This window comes from Lissotriton vulgaris, chromosome 10 (genome assembly GCF_964263255.1).
Source record: "Lissotriton vulgaris chromosome 10, aLisVul1.2, whole genome shotgun sequence".
Lineage (NCBI taxonomy): Eukaryota > Metazoa > Chordata > Amphibia > Caudata > Salamandridae > Lissotriton > Lissotriton vulgaris.
The window spans coordinates 676,222,494-676,242,889 of NC_141698.1; the positions used below are offsets into that span (position 1 = coordinate 676,222,494).

Consider the following 20,396-nt stretch of genomic DNA (forward strand, 5'->3'; position numbering starts at 1 on the left):
TGGATGCTGACTCGAAGAAGTATTCAGAAAATGTATACTAGTGAATTTTGAATCAGATGATTGATTTTGTAGTGCAGTCTTGCCAGGAAGAGGAGAATACAAACTAGTGGATCAGAACATTTCAGTAACAAAAATTTTTTTGTTGTAATTTGCCATTGCCACTGATGAATGGTATCAGAGTGCCACATTTTAAAAACTGGACTATGCGACAGAAAGAAGCTGAACCTATTGTGTTTTCTTTTTTTCGAAAGATGACATGCAGTGCTCCTCATGGGTGGGGAAGCATTTTTTCATTGCAATGGCGCATTGAGTTTCTTTACATTAATGCTGACGGCATTGTTGAATCTTAATCTCCATTGCCAAACACTGATGGTCCTGTATCTGAGTGGGGTCAAAGGTGACTCCCCATGCTCCAGTTGCTGTAAGAGATGGAGATTCGGTGAAAGGGCCAGAGGATAGGCATTATGGGGTTGACTATCTGATGACTTTGTTTTAGCTATTTCGCATTGGAGCCCATAAGGAAGGGCAGGTGTAAAGTGCCGACTGATTTTTTTTTTCTGTTTCCTCATTGCTTAACTCTCCCTTCCATGAACTAGCACCGTCTCCTGCCATTTCTGCTTGTGCTCCTGTATCTTCACCATATACCCTAGTTTTGAAGGTAGACTTTGATAACTTTGAAGCAGTACTATGCAGTCAGCCAGAGTATAATAAACTCTATGCAATCAACAATGGGTCATTTAAACACTTGTGGGATTAACTGAGGACCATCAGCCTGAATTGTTCAAATACAATACCTAAATAGTTCAGGAGCCGCGTTTTGCTTCTCGGATTTGGGAATACTGTTTAATAAAACAGTCTCTTGGAACCATATGGTTGCTAACAGAAGCTTGTATATAGAAAAAAAGCATTAATGCAATTTTTAGTTTTATTAAAGCAACTAGGTGCCCGTCCCGACGTTGTCCGGGTATAAAAAAGATTTACCCGAAGGACGGCAAACCATACCGAAATCTTTTTTATACCTGGACAACGTTCTCAGGTTGCATGCGTCTCTGAACGCGCACACCCACTCACACGCCCACCTCTTTTATACCCAGACAACGTTCTCAGGCTGCATGCGTCTCTGAATGCATACGCCCACCCTCTCAGAACCCCCACGCCCACCTCGGAGATGGCGCTACTTCCAAGGGACTACTTTGTCAAACAACGTACTTTGCCCTTCTAAAGTATAGATCTCTGCCACTGAGATTTTGAGGTATGGGCCCGCCCTGCTAAAACCCAAATGAGACCTTCATAGATATAAAATACTATGCTAAATAGGGAGGGTGAGAATTAGATCCTGTTAATTCCTATTCATTTCAGCATCTTAGTATGCTGTCACCATGCGCCTTTTATGGACTAATAACTATGCTGATAACTTTGTTGCTTATAATATGTTTGCTAGTATTGTACAAGATACTGCGTTTGAGAACCCTGCATTAGTAAATAAATATTTCAAATATGAATGTGTCCTCATTTACTCCACGTTCTGGTTTGCAATGATTATATAACGAAAGAGTGTTCATGTGTTCCACGATACCGGAGGTAATCCAAGTTCATGTTCATGTTCTGTCTAAGCATTGGGAGTTTGTTATGACCAATGAGACACTGTAGCTAGCTCGGTAAGGGGATTTTGGGTACTGAGGTGAGTTTTGGGCCATCCTAATTCACCGAGGTTCCAGGTCTCTATGCACAATTTCGTAGGAGAACGGAATTCCCGCTACAACAATAAATGACCAGGTTCGCTTGGCACCAATTCTGCGGTGTCACTCAATATGGAGAAGGGAATCATTACACTCGACTCAAAATATCATTAAGGATTGTCTTTCGCCTATAAGATGTCATGGATCTACTACTTTAGGTTTACAACATCTTTTTGAGACCCCATCTACACGTGGGTTGATATCTAAAAAAATTAATTACAAATACATTATGTGAATTGGAAAGAGTAAGATATGTATATAATAATAAAAAAAGAACTGTTCTAACTTATTTGACCATACCGGTTATCCCGGAGGCAACAGCCGCCTTTCTGTCATTTGTAACAAATCCTCAGCATTTATATGTACTGTTAAGGTTTAGATTACATGTTATTCCATGTATGTTGGACTATTTCTCTGGTATCTACTTGCAGCAAGCTTTGTCTTTTTGCCAATGTGATGGAGTTTCGACCTTAACCGATCTACATTTTTTGTAAACACTAGGCACTTTATCAGAAAACCTTTTATAGTTCCACTCATGCGCAAATATAATTTTAGGCAGTGTTGATTAGCGTTATATTTCTTGCAAATGTTATAGGATCCTTATATCTGTTATTCAGTAGCATCCTTCTTACTTCTAGTGATAAAAGCAAGAAGGCTTATGAAGTAATTATGAAACAGCTATTTTTAAACCTGTGTTTTTATCTGACCTATTTTACTGCTTCTTGTGTATATTTTTTTGAAAAATTGTGCTCAGTGCTTTTATGATCTATGTGTTTTTTAGATTGAATAAAGTATTTGGAATAGAATTGAACTGACTCCAGCCGCCCTTCAGTTGAAAGCACTTTTCCTTGAATTGGGGGTGAGGGCTACTAATGGCCGTACTAAATCCGATACCAAGGGGGCATACACTTTTAACAACCATTTGTCCAAAGGGCGAATTGATTACATCCTTGTTGACCTAAGGTTGTGGTCCAGAGTGGATGACCTGGAAGTACAGGAAAGAGTGACCATAACCCTCTGTGTCTTACTTTGCTTGCTTTGTTTGTATATAATTGACCCTGGAAGGACCATCTAGTATTCACAATGTTGTGTGTACATCTGATTGACGTCACCCTAAATAAAACCCTTTTATGAAGCCAGAAATATTGTCAAACATCAACAAAGATGTCCAGGCAACTCTGAGTACCATTGCATAAAGTATGGAAAAGGAGGGTGGCCACTTAGACTTTAGTGATTTGCATAAAGGGGGTTTTCAAGTGGATTGCAGCTTATTTTTTAATTTCACCTACCCCTTAAGAATAAGCCCCCCCAAACAAAAGGTAATTGATGGTTTAACAGGGAGTGCAGGCACCTGAGGGGCGCACTCTGGTTAGGACGATCAAGTTGAAATACCCATCTATGATTGCTGCCATCAAAAAGGAATATCAACATAGCATGTTGAATGCAAATGAGTAGTGGGACAGTAAAAGATGGCAGGAGTTAGCGGAAGCGTGTTCATCCAGAGACTATTCATGGTTCTGGAAATTGGTTGCCAGCGGTGCGAATCCCCGGGTGGGAAAACCGCAAAATCATGTTCCACCCTCTCACTGGGTTACCCGTTTTGCTGCCCTGTACCTTGAGGAGCTTGTCTGAGCTACCAAAGGCACCCTGTTGTATAGTAGCCTCCAGAATGTCACCTCTCTCCTGTTGCTAGAGAGAATGTACTAGACTCACTTTCCACACTTGCATGAGGAAGGACTTCAGGCCCAGGCGGTCTACCTCTTGATTTGTTTGTTCACTATATTGATGCCTGGGCAAACTGTGTAGTAGCTCTATCAAATGCGGTTGCGCTGGGAGCATCCATTCCTGAACAATGGCAGGGCGCCGAAGTTGTACCAGTATATAAAAAGGGCAACAAGTCTTTACTTGTTAATTAAAGATCCATACGCCTTATTGATTGTGTTAAAAATGTCTTATCTCGTTTTGGTTCTACTAAAAATCCAAACATGGATATCAGATCGGGATATTATATGCCAGCTTCAAGCAGGATTCAGAGCCAAAACCTCTACGGTAGACCAGGTCTTTCGGTTTGTCCTAATTTTTTGAAGACTGTTTTGATCACCTTTGTCGATCTAAAATCTGCCTATCACCTGGTTCCACACTTGAGGCTGTGGCAGGTCTTGAAGGCAATGGGTATGCCTCACAATAATCTGTCTCTAGTATTGTATTGTATTGCGATTTTATATAGCGCACGTATCACCCGCAGGCATCAAGGCGCTTGCCTTGGGAACCCGTCCTGGTATTCCCCTGTGAGATAACCCCAGCAGGGTATCCACAAGGTGAAAGCCAGGTATCCCGCCGCGAGGGGCCGTAGTGGAGATTAAGCAAGCTATTGCCCAGAGTCGCAGAGTGTGAACCCATGAGTCGAGTAGGCACCGGAACGAGAATTATCGAGTCCGTGGAATTTTTGAGCCCAAGACCCGCCGAGGGGGGGAATTGAACCCTGGTCCAGGACCGATATCAGCTGCCTCAAACCCCTGAGCCACACTTCTCCACTAGTGATTAGGCTACATGAAAATAACTTCGCCCTGGTGAGATGGAGGTCACAGGGCAACTGATATGTTTATACTGCTATGTTAGTAGTTAAATAAGAGAAGCTTTTGATTTTCCTTTCATCATTCTGATGAGCTAAGAAGACCATCTCAGCAATATAGCCTACTTTATTTTGTGTATTGTTATTTGGAGAGGAGAAACTCTGACGTTTCTTATGGATTCTCCTTGTTTCTATGCCGTGCGTTTCAAGTAAGGTAAAAGAAAAATGTGAAGAGCTACGAATAGGAAAATAGCAAGGACATAGCTGTTACTAGCATAATTCGAATAGTTTCCATGTGTGAAGGGTTTTCATGAAATTACTCTGCCGTGAACCGTTTCAGCAAAAGTGTGGTAAACTTTATTATTATACGCTTACCCTCCTTAGTACTCGAACCGTACTGGGCCCTTTACCATTAGACAATCTGCAGCACTTCCATATACCACAGAGGAAATAATCCTCTGACAAATCTTTCTCTGCTGATTATCTTGCTCAGTAATTTTATGCCAAAACGCTAGCCAAAGACAAGGATGTAAACTTTTGTTCATCATGACAAGGAACCCTGGCATACCCTCAGGTGGTACTTCTATTTTTGCTTAAACAGATATGGTCTCATCTTTCTTTACTAACTACTGCAGTGCTTTGAAAACTTTTATTTAAGTTAATTCTGTATTCAGAAATGATTTCCTTCAACCTAGGAAATGTTATTCTCCCACAATTCATGTCTTCGGCAATCTCAATCAATGACTGACCAACTCTTATGACCTAGTTAACCAATCCCTGGGAGGCTTTACACTAGCCAACCAATCACAGTGCGGCACACTATGGCATCAATCTCGCTCCTCGCGCGGCTCACCCTCCTTCGCAATCTTCTCCCGTGCGTATTTCTCTAAGAAAAATGACAATACAAATAAAACTGTCTGCTCCACTAAAGTATGGTCACTCTCTCATGGTAGCTAAACTTTTCTATACTCATTTGTTTCAAATAATACCATTGACCAGTGGGATTTCACCTTAATTGATGTTATTTCCTGTGCACCTGAGATCAGTCATACCAATTGTTTACCACTAACGTACAAAGAGAACCCTAACCAAGGTGTTGTCGACTACATTGCATGACCAACACCGCACAACAGCAGACAAAACATCAGCCCACTTGCTCAATGTCTTCTACACGAAGACCACCTGTAGGTAAATATCTCAAGATCTAAGGCAATGACAGACCCGTTTACAACTTCAGCTTTGCACAAAGTGCCACAATCATACATGCACTGTCACCAAGTGGACTTAAACCACTCCACTCGGCTCAATAACGCACATCCATTAAAAAAAACACACAATCTTAAGCAATAGCAACGCGCATCCCTATTAATATCCACACTCCTTTGCCACTAGTCGACTTTTTCCATAGTGGTACTCCATCAGCACTCCACCAACACTTCTTTTTTCTGACCCAAAATTTATGGAGTTTGCGGACTTCACCAAATGACTATTTATGGCACCCTAAATCTCACTTCTCTAGGCAGAACCATAGCTCTGCCACAAGATTTGTTGCAGCTGAAGCGCAGTACATTTTTTTATTTTTTACGTTTACTCTCCTTACTATTCTAACTGGACTGGCCCTTTACGATTAGACAATCTGCAGCACTTCCATTTTCCACAGAGGCAATGATCCTCTGACTAATCTTCCTCCACCAATAGTAAGGGTGGAAATTAGGGTAGCCAAACACCATGATAGCTGTCCAATGACCATCATTAATTGACAGCCAACTCACAACTTCGAGATCAGATTTAGGTACACCACTCTTAAAACCATGCTGTAGAAATAAATAATAGAAACCGGAAGACCCAACCTCCTGAAGAAGTTTAGTCGGGTTTAGATAATGCAAACAAAAAGCTCTGGAACAGCAAAGCAAAACAAAAGACCTAACACTTTATGTTCTGTCTGAGCTCTCTGTTTCTCTCTACAACACATTTAAGTCATTAGTAAACCCCCACAGGACTCAATAATGGACTTAGACAGATAATACTTTAATTTGGTTAGTGTATTAAAAATTAAAAATGTATTGCCACAAGCAATCTTTTGAGCATTTCAGTTAAGAATATCACAGCTTGTATCAAAATGCCAAACATTTAAACAGGCTTTATTATATGGTTATTATCAGAATCTGTTTAAAGTTGCAGGGTTCCACCACCATTATGGCAGAAAATAGTTTGTTGTCTAACAACTCAAATTCTAGGATGAAGGTGAATGGGTTAGGACTTAAAGTCCATTTAAGTTCGATTCCATTATCGTAGAACTAGGAAATAAAGGAAATGAGAAATTTTAAAGGATTCGGCAAAGAAGGTTTCAGTCTATCAGCTACCGACTGTGGCATCAAAGGCAGTCCATAGTAGGGAAAAATTCTCAGAAGTCGGATCAGTATAACATCTGGGTTCGGAGTAGGAAAAATCTAAATGGTGTAGTGTCAAGAAGCACAAATTAATGGGGTCTGTAGTGTCCTTTTGGAATTTCTTCTTGTATAAAGTCTCGAGCAGTGTCTCAGTGATGTAGCATCACACCACCATCCATACTATCATGTTTCAACTTCAAGTAATGTCACCTGGAACACTTGCATCAGTGAGATCCTTTCCCATGCTGTTCATGAGAAACCACAGATTTGGAAGTTCACATAGGCCTATCATTGGTGGAAAAGAAATACAAAGTAACTAGCTATAGCAATAGCTAAAATCCAGTTCCTTCAGGAATATTTCACTATGAACGTTGAATAAACATTCAGGAATGTTAGGGTTTGAAGGACAAATAAAGCAACATTTCACTAGTGGTCAATAGTCCATCGTATTGAGTCTGGGTAAAGGTCCGAATTGCAGAAAAAGCATTCCCCAAAAAGTCTTTAAGTTAGCATCACACGTTTTAAATGGAATAAACTCTAAGACAACATCCAATATAATGTAATTAAATCAATATAAATAGAAAATATACAAAACTTTCACCAGAGATTATTACATGGAAAAAGCTAGTTTTTCTAAGTTCATACTACACATTTTTAAAAAAACTTTTCATAAATTATTGAATTTCTAATATTACAATGCAAAATTTCAAGATTTTATCTACTTATCTACACGCTTTTGCACTAACTTTTATAAATGATGCATTCAAACAGAAAGCATTAGAAATACTAGGCCACTTTATTCATAGCATAATTCCATCAATAAACATTAATAAACAACATTTCATATGAAAAACTTATTATTGCAACTCATTTATATGTATTTGTATTGCTATGTATGTTTTCTTCATCTTGCATTTAAAAGCACGCCTTTGCGGTGCTTCTAGTACACTTTTCTCATTTTCAAGTGTCACTTTGTCTAATGTGTGCAAAGTGTACTTTCAGCTTTTCGTGTCTTTGATTTGTGAATGTGTCTTGTATTATGATTTTTAAAATCGTCCTACAATTCAACCAGCAGCAAATTATGCTATAAACACACTTCTGCTACACCTGCTTTTAAGTTGACATTTGACAGTGTTCAAACATTAGCTTCTTTGGGTCAAATTGACACACTCTGGAATTTTGCCCCATTTTCTGTAAGCAATACAGATGATTTGTTCTGATACATGGGTAAGAATAAAGATAGGTGACGGCTCATCTACTCATTTCAAAATCTGCAATACGCGAATGATGTCCTAGTCCTAAGCCACACAAGTTGGCCTTCAGGGCCACATTTATAAATTATCTAGCTAGTCAATAATTGTCTGTATGATAATGATAAAAAAAAACAGTCATGGTGGGGAAAAAAACTGAATAATCCGTATCGGTTTTTACACGACCAACAATTTGAGCATTTAAAGTAGTATAATGTAGTCCTATTCCGCGACAAAGGTTCCTTTCGTCTACACAAGAGGAGCTTAAACAGAAGGGGCAGTGAGATCAATTGGAGGGCCCAGCTTAGAAACACTATTAAAGGTCATTTCTTCAAAACTACTTCCAACCCCAACATACAGAAACAAAGCTCTCTGTCGCCGAGATGTAGCTGTTTTCAAGCTTTCTGCCACTGCCTCCCCTGCTCGGATCCGGATGTAGTTGGGACAGATAAAACCATCAATTGCCAGGAAGAAGGTATATATCAAGACCTGACAGAAACTGAAGATGTCAACAGACACCCCCTTTAAATAAACCTTTATATAACAAAATATTGAGAATTTAAGATGCTCTAGCAAGGCTATTCTTTGACTCTGCCAGCGATGTTTTGAGCCTATAACCACTTTTGAAGCTCACAGTTTCTTATGAGGTTTTCAGAAAATCAATCAATGAATCTATGAAGTGGCACTCATCAGTTGAGGTTAAGGCCACTATAGCAAATGGATCTCATGGCTGAATGATAGTAAATGATTACAAATCCCTGAAACCACAGTACTATCTGGAGGCTTGATGGTTGCTGCACTTAAAGAACAAGCATTTGCAATGTAATCGGTCTCACCTTCGAGGCCTTATATGTATTTAGCTATGCACCACATTAGCCTGAGTGCTGAAACTTCTACTGTTCTTTAACATGGAGGGAAAGTAAGCACCAAACTGCGTGACACACCAGGTATGGGAACCCATGTTGAGAAATATTGCCTTTCAGAGGGAAATGCTATAGTCCAAAGCTCTGTTTTTAATATAAAAGCAGGGCCTTCAGTGGTCATATCACTAAAAATACAAGATTAAAAAAAAATATTCTTGTCTACGGGTGTTCGTGGAAGATCATTTCTATAGACTGAAATCTAGAGAAAGCTAAAGTGATTCTGGTATTTTACTGACTTCTGCTGATAGTTTCCTATCAAGAGAGTTAAATAGAGGCAGTTGAATAGAAAAAAAGTCCCTAAGCGGAAGCAGACAAGTCATAGGGCTGATCTCCAGTGCCCACAAAGTACATACATGTATAAGTATATACTCAAGTGTATATATACTAAAGTATATATACTAATGGTCTTGAATGCTTGACCATGTTCCCGCTCTTTTCCACACCTTGCCTTGGCTTCGGAACGAAGACTCAAACTCCTGTCTGCTATCTAGGTCGGATATGGAGGACATTGTTCACTTATTATGTATTTTCCCTAAACTTCTAAGGGGAAGGAGAACCCTCTTATGAGTGCCCTTTTTTTTATCAACAGTGCATTCAATCTTTTTAGATAGGTTCTCATTGCCGGCTTTAATTCTACAAACACGATCATGAATTGCTATTCCACAAAATTTCTAACAAGCGGACTAAAACCTCAAGGAGTCTGCCACATCCTAGGTTAACTAAACAATTCTCGCACTTTATTGTAAGTACGTTTTAACTTTTGCATGTCCCTTTTAAATTCTAATATTTCTCTTTGGAATCTTGGTTTAGTGCGCAATGTTTTATAATCTTTGAACATTTTATGAAATTGCCATTGTATGCAATGATTTTAATTAATTATGCATAGTAAATCATGAGTTAATTAGTTAATTAAATCATTGCACCTGGTGTGCATTGTGGATCTGAGACACTTGCACTGTACCTTTTATTTGTGCACTAGGTAAACTTGTACTGACGTTGCAGGCTGTTTGTGGTATTATTCAAGCCTTTCGTTATGGAAAGAACATGCTTACTTGGGAAAAAGTCATATGGAATGCTAAAAACCACATTTTAGTCTAAAAGTGTGAACATTTGATAGAATTTGGAAAGATTTGTGATTCTTTTTTTTTATTTCGCACACCTTTTATACTTCAGTTGTGATGAGTCGAAACCCACGTCTCACAATGTACCTGACCTGCAAGGACTCATGTCTCCCACACTTTGAATGACTCCTCATCATGGGGACAGAGACCATAGTGACAGAACAGACATAAATGTCTCAGACTGGGAAACGCTTACGGTAACTCTGTAACTCAAACACAAGACTTGGTCATCACACTCTCGCGGGTCTTTATAAAACCATATGCAAAACCTGTCTTTTCTCCCCCCCCCCCCCCCCCCCGCTCCCTCGATTGAGATCCCCCCCCATTTGAATAAACCATAACTAGAAGTCTAGCCTGCACACAAATCCCTGATGGATTAAGAGTTCATACAAATTAGGAATGGTGGGCTATAAAAAAATCTGTGATATAAGATAATGGCACTGAAAAATATGTGTGGAGTCCTAACATTAAAAACTAGAAAGGGGTAACAAGAACAAAGTTTTGAATGAAAAATAACTAAATGCAAAGAAAAAAGCGAAAAGGGAAATAGAAAGCTATATCGCAGTAAAAATATTGACAGCACTGTTCCTACAGATATTATTCAATATTAGATTATACCTTTTGTATGCTAGCTTCACTTCTGAGTTGTGCTTACCATAAAATATAGGAGACTTTAGTCTAGTGAAAGATGTCTGTACTGGAGTTTTCCAACGTCCAGCATGGTTGTTTTTGTGATGATAACTGGCCTGATTTGAATAAATTGCACATCTTTTGTAGACTGCAGACACTTATTCTGATTTTCCCATTCAAGTTTATCTTAGGACTGTTGGGAAAGACATTTTCAGGAAGTAATGCCCACTGAAAGTGGAAGTTGGGCAGCTGCACGCCAAACCAAGCAGAAGCGTAAATCACACAGTCTTTCCATTAAACGCACAAACAGTTCCGAACAGGATCGTTTGGGACAGCCAAGAGACATGTTGGAAGGACAGGTATGTAGAATCCTACCGCTTACGGTGCAGGGGTAATGACACATTGCCCATGAATCGAAGATCATGTGAAGTACATAATGTAGTTGCGTATATTTATACTTCAAGAATTTTAAATATTTATAACTATTTTACATGCGGTGAGAGATTGATATTTTAAAAATAGTGTGTCAAATTCGCACAATATTTTTGTCAATGTATTTGTATTTTGGAATGGCGTATTTGAATGCTCTTACATAAATTAAATTGCAGTTTGTTTTAGACAAATGGGTCCTATGTTTGCTTTTTTCCCTCAATTACAGTTTTTCTCAAATATTGGCGAGTCTATATTTCTGTATCTTAAAAGCTGGTGTTTTATTGTTTAGAAAGAGCCTTATCTACACATATGGAGTGACAATTGCTACCCACAGCCATGTCACTGTGGGAAGATGGTGGAAAGGACACTTGATAGAATAACATTTTAACTAGCCTGATAGTGATTTAATTCTTGATCTGAAAATGTCTGTGTGCGTCTGTATGTGTGTATTTATATATTTAGGCTTTTCTGTTTTCCTGCAAGAAGCTAAATTTGCATCTGAAGCATGGAAGTTCGCTGTGATCTGCACAACTAGTGTGGATACAACATCTCGCCAATGGGTGAAATGCTCTCTTATGCACATTACAGCAGTGTGTCTTATGAATGTACTATGGTCCGTTAATGATAGCACTTTTTTATGCTGAATAATTTTGTCAGGTTCTATGTTGGTGTGTGTGTATATATATATATATATATATATATATATGTCCCAAGTCTTTAAAGAGTGGACATGGTACTAAAAGGAGTAGACTAGAGGGGGTATAGTGTAAAACTAGGGCAGTTATGTTGAGGTACCTTATTTGTTTTGGACAAACTAGCTTAAATTCTCTACTTGGCGCGAGTTGTTTAACCATTTCTCTGCCTGCCTGCTTCTGATCCTGCAAGGTCTAATGTAACTTTGAGTGTTGGTGCTCTAAACACTTGCTATTGTTCTTTTCTTCTCTACCTGCTACGGCCCTGTCTTGCTACGGCCCTTATTCTTGTAATCTGTCTTTTGTTTGATTCTCTTTTGACCGTTAATCTCTATCCCTGGGTCTTCCAAGCTTTGGTAATTCACCCTGATTTGCAAACTTGAGTTTTATCTACCCCTGACTTAGTGGCACAATAGCATGTCACTTCTCAAATACTTTACTTCATCCTTGTAATGTTTTTCTCCATTTGTATATCTCTTTCTATAGTTTTCTTAGGGGATACTCACTACATTTGGATTTCTTTATACAGCCTAAAATTAAGTACACAGGTTCCAGCCTACCTTTTAGTGGCTGGTTACTACCTGCTTCCTTTCCCAGGTCTTTCACTCAGTGTCTTATTGCTGCATGTTCTCATTAAGCCAACTGCTGGTCCTGCTCTTACTTGTAGCTTTCTCCTGCGTTATGGAACGTGTTCCTTTCCATTGTTCAAATATCCCCAGTGTTAAACCCTGGCTGAGATGTGGCTTGCTTTTGTTGGCCTTTCCTTCCACTTCCGCAGTTTCTACATGCCCAGCCTTTACCCATATACCACCTTTTCTTGCTTTCCAAAATACGTTTTGGTACTTAAGTGAGCTGATCTGAGCCAAAAATAAGCAAGGTGTGTAATCTGCCCATCCATCTTGGTCATGAAAATGTGAATCCCCAGGTTATTGGGTATTCAATAGAATAACTAATTATGGAAACACATTTAGTAAGTGCACGCATAATTAGAAGTAAATCACTACTGTTTGTGTAGCCATGAAGAGTGAATAGGCAAAATGTTTATTCTTCTCCATAAAGAAAAGTAATAATGAAACCACAAGTCTTTTAGCTTTTTTTTTTTTAGATGATTCCATTCAGCCGGCTACTAGAGTATTAATGACAACCCCTATGAGATCTCCAGTTACACCATTTTGCCGAAGCTCTATTGGGTGACAGCTGCAAGAATTCAATTCAAGTTCATTGACTCCTCACAAACCTCTGGATGGGAACATCTGTGTAGCTGAACTAGAGGTTTTTCAACCTGGTGTCCTCCAGCGTTTTAAGATCATGCTAGAGGTACCTGCTTGTCTGCTCAAAGATTTCAGAGAGAATGCATGTGGTCAGACTTTTTCAGTACTCCAGTGCAACTAGTTCATTCTAAGAGACATGAACCAACTGTGTCCCTTAAGAAGGGCACTGAATACCTTGTTGGAAACAGACACTTCAGAAGAGCTTAATTACCACTGGGCTTGTAGCTCTCTACAAATGAATATCGTATCTTATACAGTTTAACTTTGAGGAGCACAGCAAGCATCACTAGGTTTGATATCTTTTCAGAACCACCTTTCATTTAAGAGTTCTCTTTTTTTTTAAAGCAGATTATGGAATATGTTGTCTTTTCTGGGGGAATTTTTCTTCTGCTTTATTTCCTTTCAAAGTGGTGGCACATCTGCTTGCTTCTTCTGCTTCTAACTTACTGCATTTTACTAGATATAAGAGTAGCTCATCTTGCTGAAGTAGCTTATCTTGGTAACATTGTTAACAAAATTCCTACCATACATGCTTCACTTCTGTATTTGCTTTGTTTGTTTACTGGCCCAGTACTGATTGAGATCAAAACCATCTCTTTTTTGTAGGGTGGTCCACAGGATGCTGTTCCCCAGGCCGCCATGTTCAAAAGTCATCACCCTTTCAACGTATGTGCAGTTTTTCAAGCAGCGGAATGATTGTTAAAATTGATTAATGTTACTACTTTGTATGGGGAGAAAACGTTTAAGTATTTTTTAAATTTTCTTTATTTTTCTTTTTGAGGGTGAACCCAGTTCCAGCAAAGATCGATAATATTATGGATATTTTTTATGTCTTAGAAAGTAGCCTTCCTGTGTCCATAGTATCTCTTTATAAGTCCCTTTTTGGTGCCACCGAGGAATGTATAGGATATTGAAGAACCTGCCTTATCCATCGTCTTTGTTAGTGCTAATGTACATGTTAGTTCTTTCACTTTGTGGATTTGCTAATGCTCCCAGTGGTCCATTTCTATTTTGTACTCATCACTATCAACATTCCAACCATGCAGACCCAAATTAGATGCAGATCAGGAGCTTACGGAATAGACTATTGCATGTTTTGAATGATAGTTTCTGGTTTTAGTGAAAGGGGCTGGAGAGGTTGATATGAACCACAGATCGCCATCTTTATCGGAATAAAGCAGGAAAGTTAATTAATCTCAGAAATTTCTGAACAGACAAATCCTTCATTGCTAGGCATCTGCCATCTATTAAAACTTAATTAATATGCACAGCACCAAGCAATAGAGAGACTATTAAAGAAGACAGTAAAATTATATGGTCCAGACCGGGCAGAAGAGCTTTAATATTTTAATTGGCTGTTACACCATAAACCCACTTTCCTTCATACATTCGACTGATTGTACATACATTGATTCACAATTCGTTATTCTGTGTCTGTAGTTTTTAATCGTACGCATATTTTATTTGTTTGTTAACTACATTTTACTTTGCAATACTTAATGTCACTAAGTATATTTTCCCAGTATATTTTATGGTGGCATCAAATACCTGCATAACGTAATTAACCTATTTCGATATTGAAAGTAATACACGACCTATTTATCCGCTTTGACATAATAAATGAATATGGCTTTCAGGCATAATAAATGAATATGGCTTTCAGGCATACAGGAGTGAGGTATATATTAAACAAACAAGACTAACCGGCTCTAATTTGTAAAGATTTTTTTTTTAATTAAAAATTTGCTTATATCCCTCTTCTAAAGTTCCATGACACATTACAAAATGTTGATCCAAGAGAAATTCAAGCATTCCAACCAACACTTTTTTGTATTCTTCATTGGGATGCCGTAAGTGCAACAGGCCTGTTCAGACCTATGACCTGTGCTACTGGAACCATACTGCACTCGACTGAAGAGGCCCAAAGAGAACAAAACTGGTTTTGGATTGCTTGATTTCTGATTCAGAGAGAACCTGTATTGGCAGTTCGGGCTGGATGAAGGCTGATATACATGTGGCTGGGTCTAATCTGAGATGTCATATTGTGGAAAAATTCTAGTGGTTTTTTGTATTCTTCATCGTGCAATTGGATTTGGCAGTCATTCTGTGGAGGCATTCATGAGCACACACAGCCGGATTCTTGTGAAATGTTCAGTCAAAGTGCCATTTAATTGGTATTGATTGTTTCGATAGAAAGCCAGTACATCTTTGTAAAGAGTCAAGCAAAGTGAGACCACAGCTGGAGCATTGGGCTTATTCTTACCAGCTAATCATAAAAAAAGATTGCTGCTAGTGAAGTTCGGTGGCTATGGACATCAGTTTGACAGAAATCAAATGCAGCACATGTTCAGTAGCTGCAAGATCAACTGTCTTTCCCTGTCAGAGGACAGGCTTCGGAAAAAGTTGAGAGCATAATGTGACGTCACCTTCTTATATTGTACCTGCTAAGTCTCTTTGACTTTCAGGCTTTGCAGTGTCGCATGACTTCAGAGTGGGGTTGATTGTCTGGAATTTTGTGTTACTGGCAGCAGATAAACTCACACCATCATCAAACCAAAATGTCTTGCAGATCATCCTACTTCCATTTCAAAGCCTTCAACTATCTCTCAACATTCCTACACCCACTTTCACACCACTTGAAGAAAGAGGTAGATTACTTTTTTAACCATGAACTAATCTTTATTTTGAGAGGGTGCAATTTTATTCTTGCTAATTTTATCATTCCGTAGAAAAGTTGGGGTTTAAAACCCAGTTTAGACCTAAGGTTTGTGTACAAATTCTTCAGAGATCCAAAGTTCAAGATGGTTACTCATCTTCATATTCTGTTAGCCCTACAAAATCAAGCTGGTTATTCTAGTTGGATCTGCAAATTATTTTCCTATTAACATTTCTCATGATCACAGGATACTCTTGGGATTTACTTTAGGAGATCAATCTTTTCAGTTTACATCTTTCCCTTAATTTAGGGTTTGGCCTCTGTGGTTGTTACGAACGTTCTTGCTGTAGAGTGACATCTTTAATGTCGGGCATTCAGTGTTAACAGAATTTGGATCACTTGCACAGTTCACAAGATATCCTTCTAGAAACCCTTTTTAGATACAGTCCCCCTTTTTAAATGGTTTGTGTGTTTTCAGTGAATTACAAAAAATCCCTTTGAGTTGCATCTCACTATGCTCCGTTGATAGGAACATTGTTGGATACTTTGCTCATGAAGTCTTTTTTCCATAGGCTTTTCAGTCTTGCTTTCATGGTAACATAGTCTATAAGGTGTTCCTCTGTGGGTATGTGTGCCTCTGTGGGTATGTGTGCCTCTGTGGGTATGTGTGCCTCTGTGGGTATGTGTGCCTCTGTGGGTATGTGTGCCTCTGTGGGTATGTGGGGCTCTGTGTGGGGTTGGGGCTCTGTGTGTGTGGGTGGGGCTCTGTGTGGGTGGGTGGGGCTCTGTGTGGGTGGGTGGGGCTCTGTGTGGGTGGGTGGGGCTCTGTGTGGGTGGGTGGGGCTCTGTGTGGGTGGGTGGGGCTCTGTGTGTGGGTGGGGCTCTGTGTGTGTGGGTGGGGCTCTGTGTGTGTGGGTGGGGCTCTGTGTGTGTGGGTGGGGCTCTGTGTGTGGGGCTCTGTGTGTGGGGCTCTGTGTGTGGGGCTCTGTGTGTGTGTGGGGCTCTGTGTGTGTGTGGGGCTCTGTGTGTGTGTGGGGCTCTGTGTGTGTGTGTGGGGCTCTGTGTGTGTGTGTGGGGCTCTGTGTGCGTGTGGGGGGGCTCTGTGTGCGTGGGGGGGGCTCTGTGTGTGTGTGGGGGGGGCTCTGTGTGTGTGTGGGGGGGGCTCTGTGTGTGTGTGGGGGGGGCTCTGTGTGTGTGGGGGGGGCTCTGTGTGTGTGGGGGGGGGGCTCTGTGTGTGTGTGGGGGGGGCTCTGTGTGTGTGTGGGGGGGCTCTGTGTGTGTGTGGAGGGGGGGGCTCTGTGTGTGTGTGTGTGGGGGGGCTCTGTGTGTGTGGGGGGGCTCTGTGTGTGTGTGGGGGGGCTCTGTGTGTGTGTGGGGGGGCTCTGTGTGTGTGGGGGGGCTCTGTGTGTGTGGGGGGGGCTCTGTGTGTGTGGGGGGGGCTCTGTGTGTGTGGGGGGGGCTCTGTGTGTGTGGGGGGGGCTCTGTGTGTGTGGGGGGGCTCTGTGTGTGTGGGGGGGGCTCTGTGTGTGTGGGGGGGGGCTCTGTGTGTGTGTGAGGGGGGCTCTGTGTGTGTGTGGGGGGGCCTCTGTGTGTGGGGGGGCCTCTGTGTGTATGTGGTGTGGCTCTGTGTGTGTGTGGCTGTATATGTATATATGTATATGTATATGTGTATATATATATATATATATTCACTGAAAAAACCATAGGTTTCACACCAGTTATAGTTAGGTGGAAATTTTACTCTAATAAAACCATTGATATTCCCACGTTATAGTTAGTTGGACTCACTATATCTTGCGCGTGCAATGCACTGCTGATGACGTCGCATATTAAATCACTCATGACATGGTCAGTAACATCACTCATGACATCACTGATGACATCTCAGATGACATCTCAAATGACATCATCCAGTGAATGTGTATCTTTCTGAAAAATACATATTTTTTATATATGTATATCTAAAGGGTGATGGAAGAATAAATGGGTAAATAAATGTCTAAATGGATGTTTTTTTTTGTAAAATTGATTGGTTAACTGACTTATTAAATGTCTTAGTGAATACATACATACATTAGCGAGTAATGTTTAATTATTTAAATATCTGTGTCTCACTTTGTGTATAAGTGGCTGCATGGGTTGGTGAGTAGCTACATGAGTGTGTATATGGGTTATTAGTTGTTTTTTTGAGTATCTGTATTGTTCGGTGGGGGATATTACTTAGAGCACAGATGCATGAATGAGTGACTCACTGTTTGTATGTATTTTGAAGACGGCATGTGTGCAGGACTGTATGGTCGGATGATTGTGTGTATGGGTGGGTTAGTGAGTATGTGTTTTTATAATTGATTGTTTAAGAGTAAATATGTTTCCGTTTCTGTAGAAGTATGTGTAGTGGTGTGTATATAGCAGTATAATCAAGTAAATGTTTTTTTTAGTGTGTAACAGGATGTATAGGTGTATGAGTACATATGATGAGTAAGTACATGCATAAGTGACTGTATAGAACTGTTGGTGAATGAGTGGATGTGTATGTAGATGTTAAATTACCTAATAAGTTGTTGTAATTAGTATTGGTTTCTCCTTTTTTAAGAAAATGTTAGCTTCTATTTTTTTATTTTTTTTGAAAACCTTTATTTTATCGTTCATCAAAAAGTACAGAAGTAGCCCTACAACCACAGGGGCCGGTCACCACATGTAAGCGATACGTATCAGGAGTTCCAATAACACAGCTCTTCAGCCGGCAACCCTGGGGTCCGGCAGCGGTAAAGGATATACGGTGCATTGAAAACATTTCGGATCAAGGATATACATAAGGTTTCATTTTACATTTAACCCCCCTTCCCCCAGATAAAGAAGATGATACAGGATATCCGGAGCTACACACTCGAAGGTATAATAAATGCGGGTAGGTGTGAGAAGGTAGTCGCGGATCAAGTTAGAGAAACAGTGAAGACGCAAGAGCTAATAAGTTCACTAAGGGTGAAGAACAAAACTACCGATTTCTCATCGTAGCCGCCCACCCCAGACCCCGCCCACTCTTATACTACAGGATGAAACCGAAAGTACTGCTACCGGACCCTGCAAGAAGAAAGAAAAAGGGGCCATAGAACACAACAAAGGCAAAATAACAAACCCCCTACGCACCCCCCATCCTGCACCCCTGCAATGGCTACCGCCTACCCCTCTAGCAGGGTGCCTGTCGCCCAGAGGAATACCCTAAAAAGAGAGAGAGAGAAAGAACAAGCACTGGCGTTGCCAATAGGTCTCGCAGTAGGAAAGTTGGAGCTATTACAATTGCAAATAACAATGCCTTTTATTTTTGTTTTCATTTTAAAAACATAAAGGGCTTTGTCATTTACAAAACCAATAGCTCCAACTTTCCTACTGCGAGACCTATTGTGCACTGCACAGTGTGGGTGAAAGTGGCACTGCGTGGGTGTGAGTGGCTTTGAGTGAGTGGCGTTGCGTGGCTGAGTGGCGTTGCGTGGGTGAGTGGCGTTGCGTGGGTGAGTGGCGTTGCGTGGGTGAGTGGCGTTGCGTGGGTGAGTGGCGTTGCATGTGTTAGTGGCGTTGCGTGGGTGAGTGGCGTTGCGTGCGTGGGTGAGTGGCGTTGCGTGCGTGGGTGAGTGGCGTTGCGTGCGTGGGTGAGTGGCGTTGCGTGAGTGGCGTTGCGTGGGTGGCGTTGCGTGGGTGGCGTTGCGTGGGTGAGTGTGGCATTGCGTGGGTGAGTGTGGCATTGCGTGGGTGAGTGTGGCATTGCGTGGGTGAGTGTGGCATTGCGTGGGTGAGTGTGGCATTGCGTGGGTGAGTGTGGCATTGCGTGGGTGAGTGTGGCATTGCGTGTCTGAAAGTGGTGCTGTGTGGGTAAAAGTGGCACTGCGTGGGTGTGAGTGGCTTTGCGTGAGTGAGTGGCTTTGCGTGGGTGAGTGGCGTCGCATGTGTGAGTGGCGTCGCATGTGTGAGTGGCGTCGCATGTGTGAGTGGCGTCGCATGTGTGAGTGGCGTGGCGTGGGTGAGTGGCGTGGCGTGGGTGAGTGGCGTGGCGTGGGTGAGTGGCGTGGCGTGGGTGGGTGGGTGAGTGGCGTGGGTGAGTGGCGTGGCGTGAGTGGCGTGGGTGAGTGGCGTGGCGTGGGTGAGTGGCGTGGCGTGGGTGAGTGGCGTGGCGTGGGTGAGTGGCGTCACGTGTGTGAGTGGCGTCGCATGTGTGAGTGGCGTGGCATGTGTGAGTGGCGTGGCGTGGGTGAGTGGCGTGGCGTGGGTGAGTGGCGTGGCGTGGGTGAGTGGCGTGGCGTGGGTGGGTGGGTGAGTGGCGTGGCGTGGGTGAGTGGCGTGGCGTGGGTGAGTGGCGTGGCGTGGGTGAGTGGCGTGGGTGAGTGGCGTCACGTGTGTGAGTGGCGTCGCGTGTGTGAGTGGCGTCGCGTGTGTGAGTGGCGTCGCGTGTGTGAGTGGCGTCGCGTGTGTGAGTGGCGTCGCGTGTGTGAGTGGCGTCGCGTGTGTGAGTGGCGTTGCATGCGTGGGTGAGCGGCGTTGCGTGCGTGGGTGAGTTGCGTGGGTGAGTGGCGTTGCGTGCGTGGGTGAGTGGCGTTGCGTGGGTGGCGTTGCGTGGGTGAGTGTGGCATTGCGTGGGTGAGTGTGGCATTGCGTGGGTGAGTGGCATTGCGTGGGTGAGTGGCATTGCGTGGGTGAGTGTGGCATTGCGTGGGTGAGTGTGGCATTG

The 20,396-nt window shown here is 41.7% G+C and overlaps 1 protein-coding gene across 6 annotated transcripts in view; it reads left to right on the top strand.

The window, feature by feature from the left end:
- Positions 1-20,396, top strand: part of WDR37 (WD repeat domain 37) — a 608,563-nt gene that overhangs the window by 43,165 nt on the left and 545,002 nt on the right. For 2 of the 6 annotated variants that reach the window (XM_086941512.1, XM_086941510.1), the window contains exons 2-3: positions 10,807-10,984; positions 13,627-13,686. In XM_086941512.1, the coding sequence (XP_086797638.1) occupies positions 10,847-10,984; positions 13,627-13,686 (198 nt within the window). In that variant the 5' untranslated portion in view covers positions 10,807-10,846. Of the gene's footprint in view, positions 1-10,796; positions 10,985-13,626; positions 13,687-20,396 lie in introns of those variants that run through there. The other 4 variants (XM_086941513.1, XM_086941514.1, XM_086941511.1 and 1 more) reach the window with 3 other exon arrangements.